This window comes from Corythoichthys intestinalis, chromosome 15 (assembly GCF_030265065.1).
Source record: "Corythoichthys intestinalis isolate RoL2023-P3 chromosome 15, ASM3026506v1, whole genome shotgun sequence".
Classification (NCBI taxonomy): domain Eukaryota; kingdom Metazoa; phylum Chordata; class Actinopteri; order Syngnathiformes; family Syngnathidae; genus Corythoichthys; species Corythoichthys intestinalis.
In genome coordinates this window covers 49,609,494-49,637,264 of record NC_080409.1, presented here as the reverse complement: position 1 = coordinate 49,637,264, position 27,771 = coordinate 49,609,494, and the positions used below count along the sequence as shown (strand labels likewise).

The 27,771-nt window shown below is 40.1% G+C and overlaps 1 protein-coding gene across 2 annotated transcripts in view; it reads left to right on the top strand.

Annotated features, from left to right (window-relative positions):
- The window catches only part of arel1 (apoptosis resistant E3 ubiquitin protein ligase 1), a 43,661-nt gene extending 17,861 nt beyond the window's left edge, over positions 1 to 25,800 (top strand). For both annotated transcript variants that reach the window (XM_057859364.1, XM_057859363.1), the window contains exons 10-22: positions 182 to 426; positions 3,343 to 3,420; positions 3,498 to 3,639; positions 3,707 to 3,828; positions 8,348 to 8,423; positions 8,500 to 8,609; positions 11,328 to 11,507; positions 11,721 to 11,846; positions 11,952 to 12,081; positions 16,829 to 16,887; positions 16,963 to 17,052; positions 17,134 to 17,309; positions 22,903 to 25,800. In XM_057859364.1, coding sequence (XP_057715347.1) covers positions 182 to 426; positions 3,343 to 3,420; positions 3,498 to 3,639; positions 3,707 to 3,828; positions 8,348 to 8,423; positions 8,500 to 8,609; positions 11,328 to 11,507; positions 11,721 to 11,846; positions 11,952 to 12,081; positions 16,829 to 16,887; positions 16,963 to 17,052; positions 17,134 to 17,309; positions 22,903 to 23,005 — 1,637 coding nt within the window. In that variant the 3' untranslated portion in view covers positions 23,006 to 25,800. The remainder of the gene's footprint in view (positions 1 to 181; positions 427 to 3,342; positions 3,421 to 3,497; positions 3,640 to 3,706; positions 3,829 to 8,347; positions 8,424 to 8,499; positions 8,610 to 11,327; positions 11,508 to 11,720; positions 11,847 to 11,951; positions 12,082 to 16,828; positions 16,888 to 16,962; positions 17,053 to 17,133; positions 17,310 to 22,902) is intronic.
- The last annotated feature ends 1,971 nt before the right edge of the window (positions 25,801 to 27,771 follow it).

Sequence of the window (27,771 nt, the reverse complement as noted above, 5' to 3'; positions counted from 1 at the left end):
AGTTCTTTAAAAATCCAAGCTTAAATCCGACATGAGCGTGTGCCGTCTTCGGATATTACTAAAGGAAGCTCGGCCCCCTCTGATTAGGCGTTACGCAAAGAATGAAGAAGTGTCACGTCAATAGGTAATGAAGTCTATGGATTTTGAATTAGTTAAGCCTAATCCCCCTTTTGTATTTTAGAGAATGAGAAGAGCTACGTGGAGAAAAACGTGTCCACGCCGGGCATCAGCATCTACTTTGAGGCGTACCTCTATGGCAACGGGAATTACAGCAGCTCCCCGTGGCAACTACCACCCTCCTCATTTCTAGCTCCACAGAGGAGGCCCTCCATGGGCGAGGAAGAGGACGAGCATGACTCTCCTGTGGAGGGTCAATCCGAGAAGGTTAAGAAACCAAAAAAGGTCTACTGTTACATATCGCCAAAGGCAAGTACATTGACTGAGGCAACAACTTGATTGCAGTGTTGTTTTTGGTAGCCCTTTTAATTTTTGTCTTCGTCTTTGGATTACAATAATTATCGTTTTAGTCATCAGAATGTGTTCGTCTTCATGTAGTTTCAGACGACGAAATCTCATACAAATTTCACGTAGTTTTAGAGGCCGTTTAAATGGTGACGCTCCGAAAATATGAAACATTTCAAGTTTACATTTACATGGTTCCGGCTTGGTTCCGTCTCCATTCGAATGATGTCGCCATTCCGTGTGAAAACGATGTAGTATTCATGCCAGGCCCTAAGGGGCTGTGCAGTTTTACAAGGCGACAGCCAATAAAGCACTTCCTTATCAACAACCTTTTCAGCCTGGAAGACAACATACCCGCCCACTCGAAGCAATGGCGTCCACGCGTTTTTTTTTTCTTTTGCTTCAAAAGGCATATATGTTTTGCCCTTTTGGATGCTTAGTAGTGGCGGCTGCTCATGCCCAAAGTGACGTTTGGGAGTTCTGACGTCATCGGAGCAGAGTAGTGCTGCAACGATTAATCTATTAACTCGAGTATTCGATTAGAAAAAAAGATTCGGATTAAACTTTGCTGCTTCGAGTATTCGTTTAATTAAAGTAGTGTTGTAATGGTTTGTTTTGAAAGTGTTTGCATTTAGTTTTATTGATTTGGATGGCTACACTGCCCTTTAGTATGCCTCATTTCACATGGCCCAATCCAGCTGCTCCCTGTTAAGACCAACATAAGCTAGGTTTTTGTTTGAGCTAATTTTTTAAAATGCATTCGTAATTTAGTTTAGAGGTATATCTAGCCAGTTTTTGTGGAAATATGTGTCCGAACCATTTGTTAAGAGCATTGGAAACAACAACAAAAAAATTTGTATTTTATAGCATTTAAGCTAGCTGACTTTTACTATGTAAGTTAGCCAATTGTTCTTTTGTTGTACATCGATCCTTATTTTATTCATTTATTGATTTTATAATACTGTTTGAGGCTCAGCTCAGGTATTTTAAGTTTTTATGTTCCTTATGTGATTACTCGATTATTCGAACCAACTAGTTCATCGGTTAATCGACTACTAAAATAATCGATAGCTGCAGCCCTAGAGCGGAGCGTTCCTTTTGTAAGGTTCCGGAGCAGTCCCCACAATCGAATCGTTCAGCTTTGGATGCTGGAATCAAAAGTTTGCATCTTTGCCTTCCGTTTTCAGCCGTCACCATGTAAAGGCGAGACCATTCCGCAACATCATCGTTGCGTCTTGGTGTCGCGGCGTCACCATGTATATGGCCCCTTAGTCGACATTAACCCAAAAGTTTCAGTCCAAAAATAAAAGTTTCTTCCAACAATTTCGAATAAACATAGACTGATGACCACATATCGTAGCGTTTACAAAGATAACACCAACTTTGTGATGATAATACACACTCAGCTGGAAAAGTACAGGGGTATCTCGACATACAGTACGATCGCTTCAGCACAAAATCTTTTCGACATCCGACTTAAAATATGACTTGCCATTTGTTTTTCCATCCGACGACATGGTCGAAATACAACGATTTATGACTGCGCCGCAGTTTCTTTGTTTTGCCACAAGACGGACACATGGCGGATTTTCTTGAGAGACATCAACATGGGTTCCAACAATGTTAGTGCAGGTGGCGAAAAAAGGAAAAATGTGAGGCTTAAAATCGAAATGAAGATGGAAATGATAGAAAAATATGAGTGTGGTGTGCGCTGGCTCGACAATATGGCCGTAGAAAGTCTACGATCTCAAGGGTCCTCCTCCGACTTCCGTTCGCCAGTCTTTATTAGTTAAGGTGACAATTATTAGTGTGGTAACATCGCCAAAGAAATCGCCAGCTTTGTCAGGTTTTTTTATCATTTATTTCAGAACTTGTGCAACACAGCACTCCTACTGTCCGCCGCAGTTGACATCAACAACAAAACATTAAAAGAGAAAGTAAAATCTCTACCGCACTTTTCTCGCCGTCACGTCAGCCACGCGGTGCGTTCAAATATAGCACGCAAAACATGCCCGCCACATTAGAACCAGATTTGTTAAATTATTACAGGAATTATTATTGTATTATTATTCCAATATTTATTCTTAATCAATTTTTTTGCTATGTGTAATTACCATTTGTAATGGTACCAGCAGTATTTATTAAGGATTTCGTGTACGTTTTCAGGCTGTGGAACGAATTAATGGAATTATTGTTATGGGAAAATCCTGCTCGACATACGACCATTTCGACTTACAAATGAGGTCCTGGAATGAATTGACTTCGTATTATTTTCAATTAAACCTCCCAAGAAGCCACACTCTATGTTAAAAAAAAAAAAAAAAGTTGTCTGAGCGTTTAGAGAAGGCTCGCCATGCTAAATTTGACGCTAATGCTAACACTATTCTAACGCCATGAGTTACATGTGTGATCACTCAGTACAAATGAGTAAAGGCTAAAGCAACACTGCATATGCTCTCTTGCCAAGATAAGAAAACAAATCTTACCACATGTATTCAAACAAGCAAGATTGAGCACAGCCCATTTTGAAAAACATCCTTAACTCCGGTGAGGAGATTGAGGGAGAGGCTTAGCACATCTCACATGAATGACACGACCCAAACACTGCTACGATGCAAGCTGACGTACTCCACGTACAATATGAAAATGTCACACATTCTGAACATGTGACAGAAACTATGTTGCTTTTTCGTCAGACGAAAACTGGCATTCGTCTCGTTATGCTCTAATCTCTCAAGCCATGTTTTTAGCTTGTCATCGACATGAAAAAAAATTGTTAGTCAACGAAATATTTTCTTAATCGTCATTGTTGACGAAAACAACACTGCTTGATTGGATCAAATTACAGTGAAATCTGATGCTTGATTTTCTTTCCAACAGCAACTATCTGTGAAGGAGTTCTACCTGAAAATTATTCCATGGCGCCTTTTCACCTTTCGAGTTTGTCCTGGAACAAAGGTAACTAACCTGACCGGACCCAATTTAACGCTTTGACGTCTGATTACTGGTTCTCCTTCCAATTGATCATGTTTCAGTTTAGCTATCACGGTCTCGACCCTGTTCACAAGTACCTAACACTAGTGGTGGATGATGGAATACAGCCGCCTGTGGAGCTCAGTTGCAAAGACAGGAACATAATGGCCGCCACCTTCATTCGCTTTCTTCACAAAAACATAGGTTTGTTATCCCCAGTCTGCTTAAAACGTTGGCTTTAGTGTGCTATTCCAACATTATGTGTCCGTAGGCGGCTCAGAAACGTTTCAGGACAAGGTGAACTTCTTTCAACGTGAACTCAGGCATATCCACTCGAAGAAACCTCGCACCAAGACCAGCCTGAAAATCATCCGGCACTCCATTCTCGATTCAGTGAGTGGTTCTGTATCCAGAAATAAACATTAGGAGTATGACAGTATATTGGAATGGTGATGTTTGACAATACTTTGTGGCCCAAACTGTTAGCGATATGTTCCTGTGAAGAATCGATACATTCTTTTAAAAAGATATCATTGTTAAAAAAAAAAAAAAAAAAAAAAAAAAAAGCAGGTTGCGACCAAAATTTTCCACTAGAGTTGCGTCTGTGTTAACTAATTGGCTACAATTTATGGTGCAAGACGTCCAATTATTTTGACTGTCAATGGTGCTAAACCAGAGCGTTCATAGTCCCCAAGTTTGGGGGGCACTTACAGTGCATTTTAGGGCATTAACAGGTCACCTCCTACTCATTTTGAATCACTTCTTATTCATTTTGGGAGAATCCCGGGTCAACTGTTCAGTAACCCAAAATCGACCGGAAGTGACCAATAATTCCCCAAAATCAATGGGAAGTGCCCTTTAAATTCCCCCAAATTGATGGGAAGTCACCCGTAAATGCCTCAAAACTGACAAGAAGTGACCCGTAAATGTCCTCATAATTGACGGAAAGTGACCTGTAAATGCCCTCAAAATCGACGGGAAGTGACCATTACGGTAAATGCCCTCAAAATCGACGGGAAATGACCATTAAATGCCCTCAAAATAGACGGGAAGTGCCCCGTAAATGCCCTCAAAATAGACGGGAAGTGACCCGTAAATGCCCTCAAAATTGACAGAATGTGACCCAGAAATATCCCAAAATTAACAGAAGTGACAGAAAATCAACAAGAAATGACCTGAAATTAGGCGTGTGCCGGTATGAGATTTTGACGGTGTGGTAACCTTAAGCAAAAATATCACGGTGTTCTGGTATTGCAATTACAGCTTTGAAATTTGCTACTTTGAGATATCTGTGCAATAATTAACTCATTTGCTCCCAGAAACGTATAAAGACGTTCTATTTTTAAATGCTTAACTGTCCCACAAACGTATTTATACATCTTTTGCGTTTTTTTGTACAAGAAGCATCTAGAGCTTCCGATCTATCGCCGAAACAAAAAACAAGCCTTAAAACCAATTTTAAAGCAATAAAACTGGCCACTGGAGGGCAGTAGCGCATTTGTTAAGACCTCACAACCAAATTCAAACAGTACAACTTTATTAGTGAAGTTAGCAGAGCCCCTCCGCAGCTTGCTGCTCAGGTCCACCGCACGCTCGAGTGTCCTGCACGGAAACACGCACGGCCAAACCAGTTCCCCCCCAGGAACATAAGTTCCCCAGGCAAACGAGACAGTGGTCACCACAAAAAAAAGACTAAAAAAATCCATCTTTATGAGACAGTCGGCAATGAGGGAAAAGTTTAACCGCTGTCGCAGCCACCAAACGTCATCTCTCAGTTAGATAAGTGTGAAAAATTGTTACTTTGCTATCAAAAGCTCTATTTGGCTGGTTGTTCATGTTATTTTGTAAAAGGAAAACATTATTCAGACGTTTGGGATGTCACTGAAGCAAAAAATAGCCGTGTTAAAGTCAAAGTTATGTTTGAAATTTTTGCGTTTACAAAAAGCTCATTTTCTCCGTTTTTTTATCAGAAATTGGAAAATTGCTCAAACTAAGCTATTTTCTAATGCTGATTTCTAAAGAATGGAAAAAGATATGAACTTACTTTTTTTTCTGCTGAAAGAAGAGAGTCTAATCTTTCTTTTGGTGGGTTCCATGTTTATATAGCAATAGAACAGAATTTTTTGTAGGCCTTGCAAAATCAGTCAAAATCCAGTAAAATGGCCGGGAGCGAAGGGCCTTGCTCCGGTGAAAATGGCTGGGAGTGAATGAGTTAAAAAAAAAAAAATTGAACACGATTTTTATTTTTCAAAACATATTAGCAAACTGGAACATAAGTATAAAGTTAAAAATCAAAACTACGTAAAATAAATGCAGTCCTTTAGGTGAGTATAGACCCACAGCTGCAGCTTAACATAATTATCATCAGAACAAAAATAATTGAATTCTTTTCCATAAAAAGCACGTGTCTATGACTCGTATCATATTTACATTATACACACACTCTTTCTCAACACAGACAGTTGCCAGAGAGAAAAATAACCTGTTTTACCACCGCTAGACACACTCAACACGCTGGAGTTAACTCTCTTAGCTGGTGGGAAACGTCACGGCTGTCTGTAACTTTTCTGTAGCCGAAGTATTCCCATACCTGCGATTTTGTTTTCTTCGATGGGGGGGGTGGGGGGGGGGAGTTCAGGAGTTTCACCTCCCCCAGCCATCGTGTAGCACAGCTGACTTTGACTTTGAAATGCCTCAAAGTTATAACTCATTGGCCATTTAGGGCCATAGACGTCCAATTTGTTTGAATTTGGAGGAATGCCAGCGAATGTACGCTGCCACCCTCCGACTTCAAACTGATTGGATGTCTACTAGTGATTGAATTTGGAGGAATGTCAGCGAATGTACGCTGCCACCCTCAGACTTCAAACTGATTGGATGTCTACTAGTGATTGTTGGAATTTGACCTTTCAGCCAGATTGCCAGAATCACACCAGCCAAACCGCCGGAACCGCGCTTGAGCAATTCCAACGACCCGGGCCGGCGCAAATCCATAACCCGACCAAAAGCCAAACTCTGCGCGTTCACCTTAGTTTTTACCCCTTGTCCTGACTCCATTTTAAAAGCTGTAAGAAGGCTTCGAAAGACAAGTTGACAAGTCGACAGCAATCAAACAGCAAGGCAAAAACAGCAAACAGACCCAGACGAAGAAGAAGGCTGGATCAAGGGTCAACAAAAGATTCCTGAGCAAAATGACAACGATTGGTTAAGCATTCCGTTTTTTAAAGGCTCTGGTGAGGCGGGCTGTGGTCCGGAAGAAGGGAGTGTTTGGGTGTTGTTTTGGGTTATTGTCTAATGTGGATTGGGCAGGAGAGATACTGTTGTCAGGGCAACAAGAGTTGAGGATTTTGCCAGCCTCAGTGCCAAGTGAGTGCTGAGTGTCAACTTCTCAGTCACACGTTCCTCCGTTATCAGATGGTCCTTGTGTGAGGAGATGATGTCCTTTCATTGTTCTGTCCATTGTTGGTTACCAGAAGATGGTGGGATTTGGTGACCCTGCTTGTCTCGCTCCGTCAGCATCAATCTCGCTCAGTCAGCTGCATGACGCACGTTGGGCTTCCGTAGTCAGCAGGCATCCTGTAGTTGTAATATCACCCTTATCTGCCCGTTGTCTTGGCGCCGCAAATTCCAATCACTGCAACCCCACTCATACTTGAGATACAGTGCTGCTCGAAAGTTTGTGAACCCCACAGCGATGGTCAGATTTTTTGTAAAAAAAACTAAAATAACCTTATTAAATGTTAAGTTATACCCAAATCCACAATACAGACATTCCAAATAATGGACTGAAACAAAAGAAATAGTTATATTGTCATTCTTTATTTAACAAAAGTGGTTGATTTAAGAAAAACTCAGATATCATGTGTGCAAAAGTATGTGAACCCCTTCAGTTAATAGGATATTGCGCCTCCTTTTGCAGAGATTACCTCAACCAAACGGTTTCTGTAGTGACTAATCAGCCTCTCACATCTACTTTGGGGGATTTTTGCCCATTCTTCCTTGCAGAACGCAGTCAGTTGAGAGAGGTTTGATGGGCGTCTGGCATGAACTGCTCGCTTCAGGTCCCGCCACAGCATTTCAATGGGATTTAGGTCAGGACTTTGACTGGGCCAGTCCAGAACACGAATCTTCTTCTTTTTCAGCCATTCCTTGGTTGTATTGCTGGAATGCTTTGGATCATTATCATGTTGCATGATCCACCTTCTGCCAAGCTTTAACTTCAAAACAGATGGCGTCAGGTTATGTTCTAGGATTTGACAATATTCCTCAGAATTCATGATTCCCTGGACTATGTGGAGTTGTCCAGGTCCTGAGGATGAAAAGCAAGCCCAGATCTTGACATTCCCACCTCCATGCTTCACTGTTGGGAGAAGGTTCTTTTGGTGGTAGGCAGTGTTGACTTTTCGCCAGACATGGCGGTTTTGGTTGTGACCAAACAGTTCAATTTTGCACCTACATCAGTTGATGAAAACTCTTTTTAATTTAGTCTCGACAACACAACTGTTAAAAAAACAAACAAAAAAAATACTGAATTGATTGATTAGGAAATCAGGTTGAAATAATAGAAAATTCCAAAATGTTGAGGGGGTTCACAAACTTTTGAGCAGCACTGTATATTCCACTTGTTTTCTTAAACTGTGATTTAAATGCTATTAATTTTATATTGGATGTGTTAGAGTGATGTAAACACTCATGTCATTTCATAGCAGAAAGATAGAAATGAGACGGTTTTTCCTGTTTTTTAGTTGTCGAATGTTGTAGAATAATTTCCTGACTTGGCTATATCGATAATTGTCGTATCGCTATATCATGAGAAAATCGCTATTGTGAGCCCCCCAGAGGGTCCCACTCCAAACAGACATGATTATTTTATGAGCTGTTTATGGAAATTCTCTCTCTTTATCATTCTCAGTCCCTGAAGGCAACACGGAATTTCTCGGTGTCAGATTGGAGTAAAAACTTTGAGGTGGTCTTTCAAGATGAGGAAGGTAAATCAAAACTGTCGCTTTCAGACGAAACAGTTATGCTCGACAAGCACATTGACATTGGACTGTTTTGCCGCAGCTCTAGACTGGGGAGGGCCACGCCGAGAATGGTTTGAGCTCATATGCAAGACCCTCTTTGACACCTCCAACCATTTATTCACCCGCTTCACCGACAACAACCAGGGCCTGGTGAGTTGTGCCCACATCAATATTTCTGATCAAATCGATTAAATGTCCAACCATAACCTTGTTTCATGGCTTTATGGTCATTTTAGATTTACAATATACAGGAACCCTATTTTAGTTGACCGGGCACGGTTGATAAATTATTCCATAAATCCGCTACAAATATATACAGTTTTCATGTAGTGTCATAATTACGGTAAAGGCCACTTGTTGAGTCGAAAATTGCACTGGAGAACTGGGATTTCTGAGAAGATTTATCATCAATTTGCGTGTTTTTTGACGCTAGCATAATAACCAGTGGCGCCTCCAGAAATTTTTCATAGGGGTGGCCAGATGGGGCCACTTAAAATCTTGGGGTGGCACACCAAAACTAAGGTGCCGTTTACATGGTGACTCTCCGAGAATACGAAAAATTTCAAATTTGCATTTGCATTTGCGTCTCCGTTTGAACAATGTCGCAATTCCGCATGAAAACGATGTAGTATTCATGCCAGACCCAAGGGGGCAGTGCAGATTTACAGGGCGACAGAGAATGATGCACTTTGGGCTCCCTCAGCCCGGAAAAAATATGCCCGCCCACTCGAAGCAATGTCATTTTTCTTTTGTTCAAAAAGGCAAAAAAAAATTGAAACGTTCAACATATTTAATTTAAAAATATTATTAAAACAGTAAATTAAAGCCGACATTCCGCCATATTTGCTGTTTTTAATGTTTAGTAGCACCACTGCGCACACCCAATGTGACGTGTACGAGTGCTGACGTTACGACGCGTTGTCGCGCCGCAAGAGCCTTTGATATGCATGCCGAGGAAGCCCCCCACAACCGGATTCGTCCACTTTGGAGGCAGGATTCAGAATTTTTCGTCTTCGCCGACACCATATGCACGCGAGGCGAGTCCGCTACTCAGTCATTGCGTCTTTATGTCGCAGAGTCGCCATGTAAACTGCCCCTAAAAGCCGTAATTTCAGGTTTTCATTATATTATTGCACTAAAAAGGTCAGGGGAAAACTATCAGAAAGACTTAAGGACACGGGTACTGATATACTTTGGTGTATTGTGTAATATTTGATGTTACTAATGATTTAATGTGCATAGTCCATAACTGTCCAGTCAACATTTTGAGTTCCACAACAATTCTGTTTTATTGTGTTATGTATATATTAGGCATAAGGTGTACATTTAACAAAACAAAATAATTACTGGGGAAAAGCAGGTGCTGGCAGATTTGCATTTGGGATGAAATGCATAACTGATGCTACAACAATCTAACGATATACTGGCAAGCGGGGTGGCCAACAAATTTATAGGGGTGGCCGTGGCCACCCCTGGCCACCCCCTGGGGGCGCCACTGATAATAATGTAGTGTACACATTTATAAAACGCTTATTTTTTAACATAGTGTTTGATAAAAATGTTGAATGATAAACAAAAATTTACCGTTTGCATTTTGATGCATTCTTTTGTTTTAGTAGATGTATTAACTGATCTAAAACAGTTTTGCCAAGCAACAAACCAAAATGAAGTCCATGTCTGCTGTTTTTTTATTTTTCATTTATTCATTTATTTTTGCTACGACAACACATGTACATGAACAGACGTAGGTCAAATCTCGAGTGCATGTGTGTGCCCCCTAAACCTCAGTTGTTTAACTCTTTTTCTGGTGAAGTAGCCTTTGCTAATCGGCATATGCGATTGTTTAGCCACAACTGGATTCATTACCTTATTATTATTCATCTTTCACACAGCCGCTGGAATCAGAAATGTTGTGTAATCCATCTGCAGGTGACTGGGAGATTGATTTTTGATTGATTGATGATTTTACAACACTGCGGGTGTACGCTGGTCCTCATGGGAAACGCAGTCTTCCTTATGGCAAAAGACTACCACTTTTGTCCACAGGTGTCGCTCAAATCGACCCAAAACTGAAAAGCTACAAAGTGTTTCTTTAAAGGGTTAATTCAGATTTATGCCAAAATTCGAGTTACCAGTCACCAGCGTAGGAACGGAACTCGTTCGAAACCCGGGGGACTACCTGTGTATAGTTTTATTTTTCCTACCAACAGTTGTTGTGTGCTGGTCGCCACATCTATTAGTTGATTTATGGCAAGCGTCTAGGATAGCTTGGTTAACAGGTGGGACTGGGCAGTCAGCTAATTTAGAGTTGCACAATGACAAAGGCTACTTCACCAGAATAATAGTTAAACAACTGAGGTTTAGGAGGAACACACATACACTCGAGATTCGACTCATTATGTGTTACCTCTGTGTAGGGGCTGCAGGCTGAGACGTGGATGGCATTGTATGTGTAACTCCTGATGCAATTAATGTCCTGCCTTCACAAGTTCATGTACACACTGCGCGTTCGTGTTGACAAATGACGGGCGGTTCGCACCTCACAGGAGTGCGTGTGTTTGCGCCTTTTGAGGAGAGAGGGCACTCTTGCTGCAGTTATTGGGAGGCCACATGCATTACTAACGTAATAATAATTATTAATCATGACTTAATAACCTTGATAAGGACACATTCTCGGTTAAGAGGGCAAGGGCCAGTGCCTGAGCACCACCTGGGGTGTATGTGTGCACGCCACTGTTCAAAGGTCTTTTTAAAAAAAAAAAATTTTTTATTAAATAAGACACACTCGTGTACATATTGGACGTAGACGCATGTCTTGTTGGATAAATTGGTTGTTAAAAGTACGTCATCCTAACACTTGTCTTTTAGGTGCACCCAAATGCTGAGCGACCGACGCACTTGCGGCTGAAGATATACGAGTTTGCCGGCCGCGTTGTTGGGAAATGCCTGTACGAGTCTGCACTTGGGGGGGCTTACAAACAGTTAGTCCGAGCTCGCTTTACACGCTCTTTCTTGGCTCAAATCATCGGTCTAAGGATGAATTACAAGGTATGAAACACAAGCAAACCATGCACCTGGTCTCCTTGTTTATGTCCCGCGTACCAGCTGCTCTGCGATTCATTTGCCCTGTGTTGTTTATATGGTCATCAATGACAAACCTGCTTTTTATCTTTAGCCAGTACATTTCTAAAACAGGGCCTATCATTATCGGGAAGACCAAATGTTTATTTAAACGTTTCATCTCGTCCTCCACACGCGCAGTACTTTGAGACGGATGACCAGGAGTTCTACAAGACCAAAGTGTGTTTCATCTTGAACAATGACGTCAGTGAAATGGACCTAGTGTTTGCTGAGGAGAAGTACAACCGGTCCGGGCAGCTGGAAAAGGTGAGGGCAACCACATGAGCTGTATTTCTTCAAAATTGATGACGTATTTTCACAAGAGACGGTCCGCCCAAATTCTTTCCAATCCAAAGTTTTTGTTTGCCCTAGGTGGTGGAACTGATCTCAGGCGGAGCCAACATTGCTGTTACCAATGAAAACAAGATGCATTATCTCAACCTGCTGGCCCAATATAGGCTCGCCAGCCAAGTGAGAGATGAGGTAGAACACTTCCTGAAAGGTGAGAAAAAAATTGCCCTTTCCCAATGTCACTAACCGATTCCGATCGCGCACGGCAGCATGTGCGAACTGACCAGAAGTGGGTAGAGTAGGCAAGAATTTTACTCAAGTAAGAAAAGCGTTACTTCAAAATAATATTACTTAAGTAAAAGAAAAGTAGTCGTCCAAAAATTTACTCAAGTACAAGTAAAAAAAATATTTGGTGAAAAGAATACTCAAGTAATGAGTAACTGCTTATATTTTTGTTTTTTAGCACAAAGTTATCTATATGGACTATTGTTATAATGATACTGTACAATAACCCATTACATAACCCAATTAGGCCAAAGAAATACAAAAAAAAAAAAATAGAATTCCGACGAGAAAAAAAAAAATACATAAATGAAGCATGATTCGTCCAAAGAGCATGACTGCCCTCTGGTGGAGAAAATAGTTCCGAGTTTGAATAGTGAAGCGCTCCATTCTAATTACTATTTAGTATTTAGTAGGGGTGTCAAACGATTAAAATTTTTAATCGAGTTAATTACAGCTTAAAAATTAATTAATCGTAATTAATCGCAATTAATCGTAATTCAAACCATCTATAACATATGCCATATTTTTCTGTAAATTATTGTTGGAATGGAAAGATAAGGCACAAGATGGATATATACACATTCAACATACGGTACATAAGTACTGTATTTGTTTATTATAACAATAAATCAACAAGATGGCATTAACATTATTAACATTCTGTTAAAGCGATCCATGGATAGAAAGACTTGTAGTTCTTAAAAGATAAATGTTAGTACAAGTTATAGAAATTTTATATTAAAACCCCTCTTAAAGTTTTCGTTTTAATAAAATTTGTAAAACTTTCAATCAAAACATAAACTAGTAGCCCGCCATTGTTGATGTCAATAATTACTTACGCAATGCTCATGGGTGCTGAAGCCTATAAAATCAGTTGCACCCAAGCGCCAGCAGAGGGCGACAAAACTCCAAAAAACACAACAAGTGGACATTTCACTTTGCTGTCATTTTAATCTGTTTGAGTGGGGCATGTGGGTTAATTGCGTCAAACATTTTAACGTGATTCATTTAAAAAATTAATTACCACCCGTTAACGCGATAATTTTGACAGCACTACTATTTAGAAATTAAAAGGATCATATCTCCAGTTTTCCATAGTCAATCGGTGCCAAATCTGGGGGAGAGGTTAAAATCCGCGCTTTCGAGTCATGTTGAGTGCAGCGCTTTATATCAAATATTTCATTTTTTACGGTGCTTTAAAGACACCACATGATTGAACAGGCTGGTGTGAAGATAGAACGGCAAGCTTGCGTCTGATTGGTATAATGGAGTCATGTGATTATTGTTGCGACGTCTCATTGGTGAAATCGGTAGAGCTACTCTTAGCATCGCTGGCCCAAAAAATAATAAATCTAATACGTTAAATAAAGAGTAAAAATGTAATGACTCTTCTTCACAAATCTACTTCAGTAAAAGTAAAACGTATAGCTTAGTAAAACTATTGTTAGAAGTACATTTTTCTCAAAAAGTTACTCAATAAATGTAACGGAGTACATGTAACGCGTTACTACCCACCTCTGGAACCGGCATCACTTCTTCTCGAAGAATGACGGCAGATATAGATAGTACGTGATAGATTTAATGATAAAAAATACATTTTTAGAAACCGGTAGTGCACGTGAGGTACACACTGATCCAAGCAACGTACATGTACACTAAAGGTGTAACAGTTGACGTGGACAGTTCGGTTCACTTACGTACCATTTCATTTTTTTTTTTTGCATTTTTTTCCTCATAAAATTTATTACTAGCACAAGTTAAGCGCTACGTGCGGAAACTTTTTCCAAACTGACTCCTTAATTGTCAGGAGGGCTGCAGGTATCGAATATTTGAGTATTCTACTGTAAGCCTTTCGCAATATGCAATAATTCCACTTATCGCACGGTAAATGAAAATGAAGGCGATAATTTTTCCGCTGCAATTTATCGCCTCGCATGTGCGGCAGACGTGCTGTTAAAAGTTCGGCTTCCTTTTTACCAACTACGCAAAATGCATCATCGTTCTGGGTCCGGCAAAAAAATGGCGCAGGAGCCAATCCGTTCCCATTGTATCCTATTGTTCAACCTATACCGGCCGCGTCGGTGCTTCGGATTCACTGCTGACTATCTCCTGTGTGCCAGAGCCCGCCGGATGGTTTAGGCCATTTTTTATTCTTGCCGGAGACGCATCCGTCAAAATGGGCGGAGCCGAGCCTGGAGTAAACAACCCAGTTGCTTATTCATGGTTTAACCAGCAAACATGGACAAAGAACGCTTCATCATGGAGGTGGAAAGTCACAAAGTGATTTATGATGCAGCAGATCGTTCATTATAAGGACAACATTAAAAAGGAAGCTGTATGGTGTTCTATTATGTGCGTTTTTTTGGCAATGATATCAAACACACGACATGCTGACAACTTTGTTTTTTATTAACATACGGCGCTATCAACACTTCCTCAAACTGTGGCTCTCGGCAGGCTGTGCCGCGTCACATGAACAAAACAACATCACCGTTGCGTGCACTTCAGGGTGCCTCAGAAAACATCCAATCAGAATATTACACATGGAACGTGATAGCAGAAGCTATGAGGGGAAAAGTTTTCATTTACCTAAATGCTTAAGTTATTAAGTGCAATTTAAGTTTTTTTTCTTGAAAAAAGACATTTTATTCTGGGTTTCTGTGCAGTACAGTGGTACCTCTACATACGAAGTTAATCCGTTCCAGGACCTTGTTTGTAAGTCGAAATGGTCGTATGTCGAGCAGGATTTTCCCACAGGAATACATTATAATTCCATTAATTCGTTCCACAGCCCAAAAACCTTCACTAAATCCTTAAAAAATACTGCTGGTACTATTACAAATGGCAATTACACATAGCAAAACAAATAAATTATAAATCAAAATCGGAATAATAATAATAATAATAATAATAATAATAATTCCTGTATTAATGAACGAATCGGGTTCTAATGTGGCGGACGTTTTTTGCTGACCCTGAACGCACCGCGGAGCTGACGTGCCAGAGAGACCGGTGAGCTTGAGTTTCACTTTCACTTTGAATGCTTTCTTGAGAACACCGTCAATTGCGGCAGACAGAAGGTGTTTTTGTTTTGAATAAGTTGTGAAATAAATGATAAAAACGTGGCGAAGTTGGCGATTTCTCTGGAGATGTTACCACAATAAGAATTGTCAGCTTAACTTATAAAGACTGGCGAACGATGGTCGGAGGAGGACCGTGGAGATGTATTGTTGAGCCATTTCACGGATGCCCACCCTACGCTCATATTTTTCTGTCATTTGCATCTTCATTTAGAAGGTAAGCGTCAACTTTTTCCTTGTTTCACCACCTGTACCAACCTTTTCTGAAACCAGTGTTGATTTGTCACACAAGAAAATCCGTCGTGCATTCGTCTGCGGTGCTGCCATTGTCGTCGTATTTCGAACATGTCGTTGGATGTAGAAACAAATGGCGAGTCAAATTTTACGTCGGATGTCGAAAAGTTCGTGTGTCGAAGCGATCGTATGTAGAGGTACCACTGTATTATTATTGTTGTCTTTTATTTAAGAGGCATGGGCTATTGTTTTTAGTTGTGAGTAAACATTTATCGCGTTTAAATGGGTGTACTTTATCCATTAATATATACTGTATTCTCACTGTTATTGTAAATTGTTTTTAAAAAAAGTGGGGGCGCAATAATATCGCAATTTATGAAATAAATTATCGCACACTAAAATTTGTTATCGCGACAGGCCTATTCCACTGTAAATTCAATCGATTAATCGAGTAATCTGATCAAAATAAAACTGTATAAAACTTTTTTCATTCATTTTTATACCTGTGGCTTATAGTCCAGTCCGGCTTATTGGTTGATTTATTTGGGTTAATAGTTAACACTTTATTTGACAGCGTTGTCATGAGACTGTCAAAAGACTATCATAATCAGGGGCATAAGTAAAGCTTGTGTCATTAAGTGTCATCCTGCAAATTATGTCACTAACTCCATTTAGGTTCATCTTGGATCTTTTACATCCATTCAAAAGTGAGATAATTTGCAAGACAACACTAAATGACATCTGTTATAAACATTCATTAATGACTCATGACATTACGAATCTATTAAAAAAAAAAAAAAAAAAAAAAACGCTAACAAAAACTTACCTTATGTTGGTCTTAACAGGGAGCATCTGGATTCAGCCATGTTAAATGAGTCATTTCATATTCACTGTTGTCACCTGGGGGCAGTGTATCCGACCAAATCAATAGAACTAAATGCAAACACTTTCAAAACAAAGCATGACAACTCTACTCTAAAAGAATACTCAAAGTAGCAAAAATTGATTCGAAGCTTTTTTTCTAATCGAATTACACGAGTTGATCGATTAATCGTTGCAGCACTAATTTTGAACATGTCGTCATATGTCAAGACAAATGATGAGTCCAATTTTACGTCAGATGTTGAAAGGATCCTATGTCAATGCGATCGTATGTCGAGCTACCACTGTATTGATAATTGTTGTAGGATCCCCCCCTATTGCGTATATAAGTATAGTTTAGCCCGTTGATATTAACATCTTAATTAAAAAAACAGGCTCTATTTTGACCTGAAATTCGGATGCCCACCTCGTTTTTTTTTTTTTTTTTTTTTTTTTTTTGTTAGATTAACTTGTGTAATGTTTCCATATCTATTGCAGGTTTGAATGAACTGGTTCCAGAAAACCTGCTAGCCATATTTGATGAAAACGAGTTGGAGGTACGTGTGTTGAAGTGTATTCAGGATTAAAGGTAGACATATTTTTGAAAAGCGGGTTGTTTTTTTTCCCCTCAGCTGCTGATGTGTGGCACCGGCGACATAAACGTGCAGGACTTCAAGGCCCACGCCGTGATCGTCGGCGGGTCGTGGCATTTCAGGGAGAAGGTCAGCCACATACCTCCCCCCTTCGCCGCCGTTGTTTCCAGCCGGACGGTCGTGATCAATGTCTGCTTTTCGTCCCTGCAGGTGATGAAGTGGTTCTGGGCTGTGGTGTCCAGCTTCACCCAAGAGGAGCTAGCTCGCCTCCTGCAGTTCACCACCGGTTCCTCCCAGCTTCCCCCCGGAGGCTTCAACACCCTTTGTCCCTCTTTCCAAATCATCGCAGCCCCGACACAGAGCACCTTGCCCACCGCCCACACCTGGTCAGTGAGAAGTGCAATGTGCAAGACCACTGCAACAAATTATGTTTAAAGCGCATACAACAGGAGAAAAAAAGTCTTAAATAGCATTATTATGTGAATTAGAATCATATTTTGAGACGATTCGACTATATAGACTATTTAGCAAAGCGCAGATGACGAGAAATTAGTCTTTTAATCTGCCGGTTAGCCACGCCTACCATTATAGGGCTCAAGCGTCCCCAACAGGTGGATGACGTCAGCAGGAGACTGGGCTCATTGGTTTTACTGTACAGCCCATTGAGGGGGAATTATTCTGAATGAGGAAAACGCAACGAAGAGAGCCGCAAAATGTCATTGTTTCAGTCTCTCTACTCCAATATTTGTACAGGATATTCTTTTTATCCAAGTATTTTTCCCTAATAGCTAAATAAATGGCTTAAGAAGGACCAGTCAGCCCATCGAGGGGGAACTATTCACAACGAGGAAAACGCGACGAAGAGATCTGCAAAATGTCATTGTTTCAGTCTCTCTACTCCAATATTTTTACAGGATTTTCTTTTTATCCAAGTATTTTCCCCAACTGCTAAATAAATGGCATGATCGTGACAAATAACATGTCTTGTGCTAAATGGAATATGAAATAATAAAAATGCACTTATTTAGGACGACATGGCAAAATTAGTCCATAATGGTCAAAACTGTCGACTTCACCTTTACTGTCGCACCTTCCGAACGATATTTTATGACACCTAAATCGGACAGATTTCCTTTCCCTTCCCCGGCTTCGGAGAATGTAAACAAACCAAGAGGCGTGACAGCTAGCCGACATGCTAACCCGAACCGAGTGATGTTTCAAAGTCTTCGAAGCGGAAAATCACACATAACTAGCCCGGATTATTTGACATGACGACTGGGTTGTCGTTTGTCTTCGCGGATCGGCAAACTGCCCGACGGAGAGCAATTTACAGCTCGTTCCCCGGAGGAGGGCGGCTGCAGTTGTTGTGCAGCTTATGTGCATGAGGAGAGCTTTTTACATGCCAATTAATAGTCAAACGTAAGTAGTCCTTTATTTAAAGAAAGTTTGTAGTGTTTACTTTGTAATTGCTGTATTCGTTGACAATACAAAACAAGATGTTTACTCACTTCCTCGTAAGTCCAATGGTCCCACAGTAGTAGGGCTTGTTTTGGCCAATATCCACGGTGAATGGGAACCTTTTGAAACTCCAAAAAGGCGCACAGGCCTCTCCCTCATACAGTAAGATTTTTCTGCAGCCGTTTGGCTGGCGTGATGCGAAAAATAAACGTATTAATCCGCAAAATCAGCTGAATCCTTAGTCCTCATACACAACAGTATGGCTGTATAGCGAAGAGGACGCCTTCACCCGTACACGTCACAGCGCCCTCCTCCTCAATGCAAGACCGAAGCCGGAAGTCACTCATTTTCATGGCGCGGGATTCAAAAAACTAAATAAATATAGCGATCGCATCCACACACATCCAAGCGGTCCATATCATTCAGGAGCATAAAATACCGCGTGTATTATGAAATAAACATGCTTTTTCGTGTCACATGCACTTTAAGTCTCGCAAGACATGTTTTTTTTAATCGTCATGGTCATTAAAAATTTGTTCGTCGACGAAATATTTTCGTTATCGTCATGATAACAAACATGACAAAAACAAAGATATTTAGCTTCCTTGTGATAAATGAGTAGAAGAAAGGGTAAAAGAGTCCAAATCGTGCCAACCAACTCGGGCTGTAACTAGGCCTGTCGCGATAACAAATTTTAGTGGGCGATAAATTATCTCATAAATTATTGCGATATGCGATATTATTGCGGTGCCCCCCCCCCCCCCCCCCCCCCGTTTATTTATTTATTGTCATCATCATCGGTAATGGAAACTTTTGTTTTTTCTCAGAAAAGAAAGGATAGTACAGAGACATGGCATCCTGTATCCCTTTTATACAGTATACACAGATATTCATGATTCACAGAAAACAGTTTAACCTGGATTTAACTGTATTATATGAATAATAGGGATGTCCTGATCGCACATTTTTGCACATGAGTCCAAGTCACCTGATTTTGAGAATCTGCTGATTTCGAGTCCCGATTCGATACCGAATTTTTTTTTGCTTTGACGCTCATGCTGCCGAGAACAGCCTCTCACTTACACAATGAATCAGTTGCCACAGCACACGTCAGACTGTACCAAGGGTAACAATGATTAACACATTTATGCCTTTGATCATAGAGCTTCCGAGGCGTTTCTGGCCAGATCAAAGCTACAAACCTGTCAATCATTGTTAAGTTGTACCTAACGCCAGCTGCACTGCTGACAAAGAAAAGCAGTTTGGTCGCACGGCTTAGCAAGAGGGAGGGTGAGAGGCGGTACGAGCATGAATCAGAAAAACATAAATATATTTCTTTAATTAAAAACTAAAGTTGCACCGATACCAGTATTGGCAGGGGGCGCCGATCCGGCCCGAATTGGTGGTATCGGTATCGATGAGTACCATCATTTAGGGCGCCGATACCATCTACTGGCATCACTTGGACGCAAATGTACTGTCCTCCCCACGTAAGCTAATTTCCCAAATCCCGATGCATGACATTTGTATGTCTTTGTCTCGAAATTACCAAACGAAATTAACACCTTCGTCTTCAATATTAAGGATGTAAACTACAACGCATATCCGCGATGTTAAGCTGCTCATTTTACATGGCATTCACAAACGATTAGCATGCGTAAGCTAACGCCTGTTGTTGTAACGCCGATGGGATCGGAAAGCTTAAGACCGTGGGAGACTAAGCAAACTCGTGGTTTCATGATGAACAATGAGTGGCAAATTAAGAGCGCTGTACTTCAAACTCGTTCTGTTTATGAAAGTCGAATGTCATATGCTGGTGTTGGGCAATAATGAGCAGAAGTGACTTCTGTGGCCAGTAAACACTAGCGGCGCAGCGCGCACACTAGATATCATCAAATAGCAACCTAGATGTCCTATGTTAGATCCCATGCCAACTCTGCGCGCACACACTAGATATCATCAAATAGAAACCTAGATGTGCTACATTAGATCCCATTCCATTAGCTGCGTGAGCCCAGAGCGACGCGTAGTCCATATACTACATTGATGAATTAGAAACCGCTATGACTGAATGGAAGTTGAGCAAGCCAAATCAATCCATACCAGTGACAATAGATAATGCTGCAAATACTGTTAATTCAGTACATGTTACAGATGGACTCGGACCACAAATAGGATGTTTTGCTTATATGGTAAATATAGCTGCTAAGAGAGCTGCAGCAATCAACAGTGTGCCCCACTTTACAAACAGTAAAGATTGTTCTCAGCACTTATATACAAAATTTCTTCAGCTCAGTAAGAAGTAAGCACATAAATATTATGCACTAAAATGCTTGTTTATATGATGGCACTGTTATTTTTGCTTGTTAGCAAATAAAAAAATAAAATAATAATAATAATAATAAGTTTTATTTTCAATTTCAGAGCATTAAATGTATTGAATTGTATCGAAAATCGTACCGAACCGTGACTTAACTGTAAAGACTGTATATATATATATATATTAAATTTTTTTTTTTTTTTTTTTTTTGCAAACAGAGTGGTATCGGTATCGGCAGATACTGCACAGCCAGGTATCTGTATCGGTATCGGGCCCAAAAAATGGTATTGGTGCAACACTATTAAAGACCCAATCCTTCTCACCCGATTCCGATCCTTTGAAAAATGGCGCGATCGGCCTGATTTCCGATCATGTGATCTGAACGGGACATCTCTAATGAATACAATGTGGGCATAGTGAGTCAACCAAAGTCTTCCTAAACCGAGCTATTCAAGTCACCTGGTGAAAATTATTCTAGTTTAATATCGCAAAATATCTTCCGAAATATCGCAAACCCCTAATAAGTTGCAATGTCGTTTATCGTTTAGCGCTAATTCAGTCTTCTTTATTAAACTGTTGTTCGTAAATACAATCCAAATCAGATTTCAAAGCACACTGTTGTATGACAATTTAGTTTGAGTTTGTGTTGAGACTCTAAGCTGTTATATGAAGTGGTTATTTGTGTGGTTTCTTTATAAAAAGAAATGCGACAACTTTACTGTCTAACTGTAACTCAAGTGCTAATATGCTTCCCCAAAACACAATACATACAGGCACTTAAGACATTAATTAGCATAATCGCTAACTAGCTCTGTGCTAAGTGGTAACGTCTCATCAAAAAAGAATACAACCAATACAATTGGCTTCATATACTCACCTGTGACTGAGGCACATTGGATCTAACAATACATATGACTCAAGACAATCTAACTCTCAACACTTCGTAATGCAGGTAGCCCCTGGTTTATGATCGAGTTCGATTCCTGTGCTGGCGATGTAACCCGGATTTCCGCGGAAGTCAGAATTACCATTTTAATACCTCAAAACACCCTCTAAATCAGGGGTGGGCAAACTATTCCACAAAGGGCCGCAGTGGGTGCGGGTTTTTGTTACAACCCTTTAAGAGGACACTTTTTCACCAATCTGCTGTTTTACAAGTGCAATCAGTCGATTGCAGTCAGGTGCTTCTCATTTCTGCTGAAACCGCATTGGTTAAACTATCTGTGCTGGGTCAGTTGGAACAAAGACCAGGACCCACTGCGGCCCTCGAGGACCGGTTTGCCCACCCCTGCTCTAAATAAAAAAAACTATCCAAAACATGTACCCGTTGGAGCTAAGTCCTAGCTAGACAGCGAGCTAAGCTCTGAAATGACAATGTCAGACGTCCGTGTGGTTTGCTGACTTTATTCAGCTGCTCATGACATCAACACTTGCAGAATGAAACTAAAATGAAATTAAAGGAAATCACTCTAATCTTCAATAACAGCAATTCAAATTTGCGTTTACAAGTAGCTGCTGATACAGCAATAACAGACGATTAGCAAGTATCAGTTAGCGTCCGCACATCATCAAAAACATTCACATAGACTCGCCCCAAGTATTGAAAACGAACAATGAACAGTGCAAAAGGGGTTACATACAGCTGTTTCTTATGGATACTTCACAAGCAACAAACGTGGACGCAGGCTGTCACCTCTTCACTCGGTTGCTTCTTAATGTGTGCAGGTGCCGTCACTGCCGTGTGTGGGGTGGGCGGGTATGTAAATGCTCTCGTGTGCGGAAGTACAACCTACTCTATGCTTCCTGCGTCAAAATGGAAGCATGCATCACAAAATTCAACATTAAAAAAAAAAAAAAACGACGAGAGACAGGCGTCGTAAAGTCAAAATCGCGTAAGTCAGGACCGTCGTAACCCGGGGACTGCCTGTATTATTGATTCAGCAACCAAATAGCAGCAGTTGCAGCAGTGAACTCTCTCTTGCTCTAATCACTGGCACGTGCGCACAGCTTCACATAACACACAAACAAGGACCTAAACGGGGAAAAAATTGATTATTAAATTAGTTGATAACTAATTTATTAATGGATTATTTGTTGCAGACTTACAACCAACCCGATTCTGCCCAATGTAGTTTCATATTCGTCTACTTCTACATTTAATTGCATTGCGTGGCGCTTCAACACTCATTTTGTGTTTCCAGTTTCAACCAGCTGTGCCTCCCGACCTACGACTCGTACGAGGAGCTGCACAAAATGCTAAAATTGGCCATTAGCGAGGGCAGCGAGGGCTTCGGCATGCTCTGACTGGACCGAGGAGCAAGCCATCTTTCCCCCTGTACTCATTTTCATCCACACAGACTGAGACAGCGAAAAACTCATTGTAAACTCTTCAGATGAAAAGGTATCACGGAATGCCCAACCATCAACTGCGCTGGAACTCCTGTATGTATATAAAAAACATCTTTGTTTTTAAAGCTGTAGAAAAAGGTGAGGTTTGAGCTTCTTTTATTCTTAATTGGCGTTTTTCTATATGTTAATGATACTAGAGCAAAGGCCTTGAGTATTCTTGTAGAAACTAAGAAACACTAAAGTGCAGCAGCGGCTTACATGTGACGTGGCTGCCGTCTGCACGAGCACTTTTGGCCTTAAACCATCAGGGAATGACATGTTTGTAAATATATACAGTATACCGTCACTTTTATTTTCGTGGTTGTACATACTCGTTTGTATTAGGGCCACACGGAAACAATAAGTTTGCTGAGGAATGACTGTATATGATTTTATTTTTAAAATGAACGGAAATACATGTTGCAAATTTCTGACTTTTTTTTATTTTTTATTGTTAGACTTTATTTGATAGTGGCGTCATAAGGCTGTCATAAGATTGTCATAACTATGACTTGACACTGTCATGAGCGTTAATGAGCCCTTATGACAGATGTCAGTAAGAGTCATCTGGTAAATTATGTCACTAACTCCATTTATGTCCAGTTAGCATATTTTACATCCATTCAAAGGTGACATGATAACTTAATAACATCTGTCATAAGCATTCATTAATGCTCATGACAGTGTTGTCATAATTGTCTTATGAACCCTCTGTCAAATAAAGTGTTACCTTTTCTATTTTTGTCAATTTCAACTCAAAACATTACTATTTTTTTTTTGAATAAAATTGCAACTTATTTTACTAGTCACATGTTGAACTTACTTTAATGTAACACTTTGTTCTTATAAAATAAGTCATAAGGCTGTCATAAAACTGTCATAATTATGACTTGACACTGTCATGAACGTTAAGGAACGCTTATGAAAGATGAATCCGTGTACCTTTCAGCCATTCGTTTTTTCCTTCGAATTTTGGTAAATAAAAAAACGGAAAATGAGCCTAATTCCGTTTGTTTTTATGTGATGAACAAAAAATGAGAAATTAATCGTTTTCGGTTAAATAAACATGCCTAATATTTTGTTTTCCACCAAGTTCGCTTTTCTAATGAGCCGTGACCCGGAAGACGATGCAACCACATTTCCTTGCAATGTTTCTGATCATCCAGTGTTAAAATACAGGTTATAGTGAAATCACAAGTGATTTGGTGGGAGTGTCGCTGCCATCAAGTCAGAAGAAAGAAATACAGTTGTATGAAAAAGTATCTGAAACTTTTGGATTTTCTCAAATTTCTGCATAAAATCATCAAATGTGATCTGATCTTTGTCAAAATCACACAGATGAAAAAAACAGTGTCTGCTTTAACTGAAACCACCCAAACATAGGTTTTCATATTTTAATGAGGATAGTATGCAAACAATGACAAAAGGGGGTAAAATAAGTAAGTGATCCATCACATTTAATATTTTATGCCCCCACCTTTGGCAGCAATAACTTCATCCCGACGCTTCCTGTAGCTAGTCCGGCACATCAATCAGGACTAATCTTGGGCCATTCTTCTCTACAAAACTGCTTTAGTTCAGTCAGATTCCTGGAATGTGTGACATTAATAACTGTAAGTCATGCCACAGCATCTCCCATGTCCCACTTCCGCGTTACGATGGCAACGTCACGGTCTTAAAAATAGCATTCATGCGATACGCTATTGGTCTTTTAGTCTCCTTAGGCAGGGGGTTCACTGACTTATTTTCCCCCCTTCTGTCATTGCATACTGTCCTCTTTAAAATATGTAAACCTAAAATGTTAGGGTGGTTTTAGTTCAAGCAGACTGTTTTTTCATCTGTGTGATTTTGAAAAAGATCAGATCACATTTGATTGTGAGTTTATGCAGAAATGTGAGAAACTCAAAAAGTTTCAGATACTTTTTCATACCGCTGTAAATAATTGATTATAAGTATTCAGTTAAGAAAAATTGAGTTCATTAATAACATGTCTTTTAAGTTATGAGATTGAAGTAGCATGTAATATATTAAGCTTTTAATTTCTTTGATATGGGGTGGGAACTAAAGTTCACTGCCACGACAACTAGCATCCATCTCATTAAGTTTTAGTCCCCGAAGACATGTTTTGAGCTCGTCATCGTGACGTCGTCCCCATGAAAAAATTGTACGTTGACAAAATATTATCGTTATTGTCATTGTTGACGAAAACAACACTGCTTAAAACAAAAAAAAAAAACTTTGTTTTCGTGTGGTCCTAATACTCTAAGTGTTTGAATGTATTTTTAAGTTGAATGTCTTCAAAATTTTGATGAGAAGGGATTTGATTTTCTGTCGTGTAATTTCTTGGAAGCTTTTACATTTTTTTAAAGAATGTTTTTTAAGTTTTTGCGTCTCAAGGAAATATTTGTCGATCCAACCTTTTGAATCGGGAGCGGTAACAGTTTTTTTGTCGAGTGTTTTTAAAAGGCTGCCTTATTTGCGCTTGGCCTGTGATTGTATTCAGAGAAGTGTACAGGTGACGTGGCTCTCCAAGGTGTTAACAGTCACAACCGCTTCTGGGTTTACCTCAACTTCTCCTGTAGGCCCCCGTGTAACCCCTGCCACAGCAGCTTTGAGCAAACACGCACATTTCATACAGTGGGGGAAATAAGTATTTAGTCAACCACGAATTGTGCAAGTTCTCCCACTTGAAAATATTAGAGAGGCCTGTAATTGTCAACATGGTTAAACCTCAACTATGAGAGACATGTGGAAACCCCCCCCCCAGAAAATCACTTTGTTTGATTTTAAATAATTTATTTGCAAATCAAGGTGGAAAATAAGTATTTGGTTAATACCAAAAGTTCATCTCAATACTTTGTTATGTACCCTTTGTTGGAAATAACGGAGGTCAAATGTTTTCTGTAACTCTTCACAAGCTTTTCACACACTGTTGCTGGTATTTTGGCCTATTCCTCCATGCAGATGTCCTCTAGAGCAGTGATGTTTTGGGGCTGTCGTTGGGCGACACAGACTTTCAACTCCCTCCGTAGATTTTCTAAAGGTTGAGACCTGGAGACTGGCTAGGCCACTCCAGGACCTTGAAATGCTTCTTACGAAGCCACTCCTTTGTTGCCCTGGCTGTGTGTTTGGGATCATTGTCATGCTGAAAGACCCAGCCACGTCTCATTTTCAATGCCCTTGCTGATGGAAGGAGATTTTCACTCAAAATCTCTCCATACATGGCCCCATTAATTATTTTTATTACACAGATCAGTCGTCCTGGTCCCTTTGCAGAAAAACAGCCCCAAAGCATGATGTTTCCACCCCCATGCTTCACAGTGGGTATGGTGCAATTCAGTATTCTTTTTCCTCCAAATAAGAGAACCTGTGTTTCCACCAAAAAGTGCAGTGCAGGATTTGAGTCCCTGGCGGCGCATTGTGTTACTGAGAGTAGCCTTTGTTACTGTGGTCCCAGCCAGTGTTGTTAATCTTACTGAAAAAAAGTAATTAATTATAGTTACAAATTACTTCTCCCAAAAAGTAATTGCGTTAGTAACTCAATTACCTGAATGTAAGAGTAATTAGTTACTTGGCAAAGTAATTGCTGATAATTACTTTTTTTTTTTTCCTAAAAAAAATAAAATAAAAATAAACAAATAAAATAAAATAAAAATAAAAAACATTGGCCACACTATGTGAAGTTTTTTGTGAAGGTTTTTGGTACAATTGGCCCGAGCCCAATTCTTTACCCTAATTGACCCTTTACCCTGAATCAACTGTTAAAATTTGTTAAAATTGCTCCCATTATTGCATTAGTTCCCTTCTCTCTACTTTCGACATATGAACGTTTTAAAACTGTTTCATCATTTAAAGATAGATTCAAGTCAAGATTTTGCCGATTTAGAAGTATTTTAGATAAAAAGTTACTTAGGTTTGCTAGGAAGGTTCTCTACAACAGAGCCGTCCTAAAAAGTGTACTGCTTTAAGATGGCGGCTGTCTACTAACGCATTTAGTGCCATGTCTGTCATTTTGCATCTAGTTATATCTATATACAGTACATGTGATATCTACCATGTCTACCATATCTACCATAACATGCGGGCGTAGTTTGGAGGCTATCGGCTACAACATGTATTATTGGAGCTACCTAGCATCGCGTTTGCTCGGTGTCACAACTTTATTGCCTCCTCCCCACTCCTGCGCTGCTCTGTCGTCTCGGTGAGTCCGTCTCCCTCAGACTTTTCGACCAATATAGTAACGCATAGTAACGCATGCCTTTCCGTCCTCAGTAACGGTAACGGCGTTGCCAAGATGAGAAAAGTAATTAATTAGATTACCCACTACTGAAAAAAATAACGCCGTTAGTAACGCCATTATATTGTAACGCCGTTATTAACAACACTGGTCCCAGCTCTCTGTAGGTCATTCACTAGGTCCCCCTGTGTGGTTCTGGGATTTTTGCTCACCGTTCTTGTTATCATTTTGACGCCACGGGGTGAGGCGGGAGTTGAAAGTCCGTGTTGCCCAACGACAGCCCCTAAACATCACTGCTCTAGAGGAGATCTGCATGGAGGAATGGGCCAAAATACCAGCAACAGTGTGTGAAAAGCTTGTGAAATATTTGGCCTCCGTTATTGCCAACAAAGGGTACATAATAAAGTATTGAGATGAACTTTTGGTATAGACCAAATACTTATTT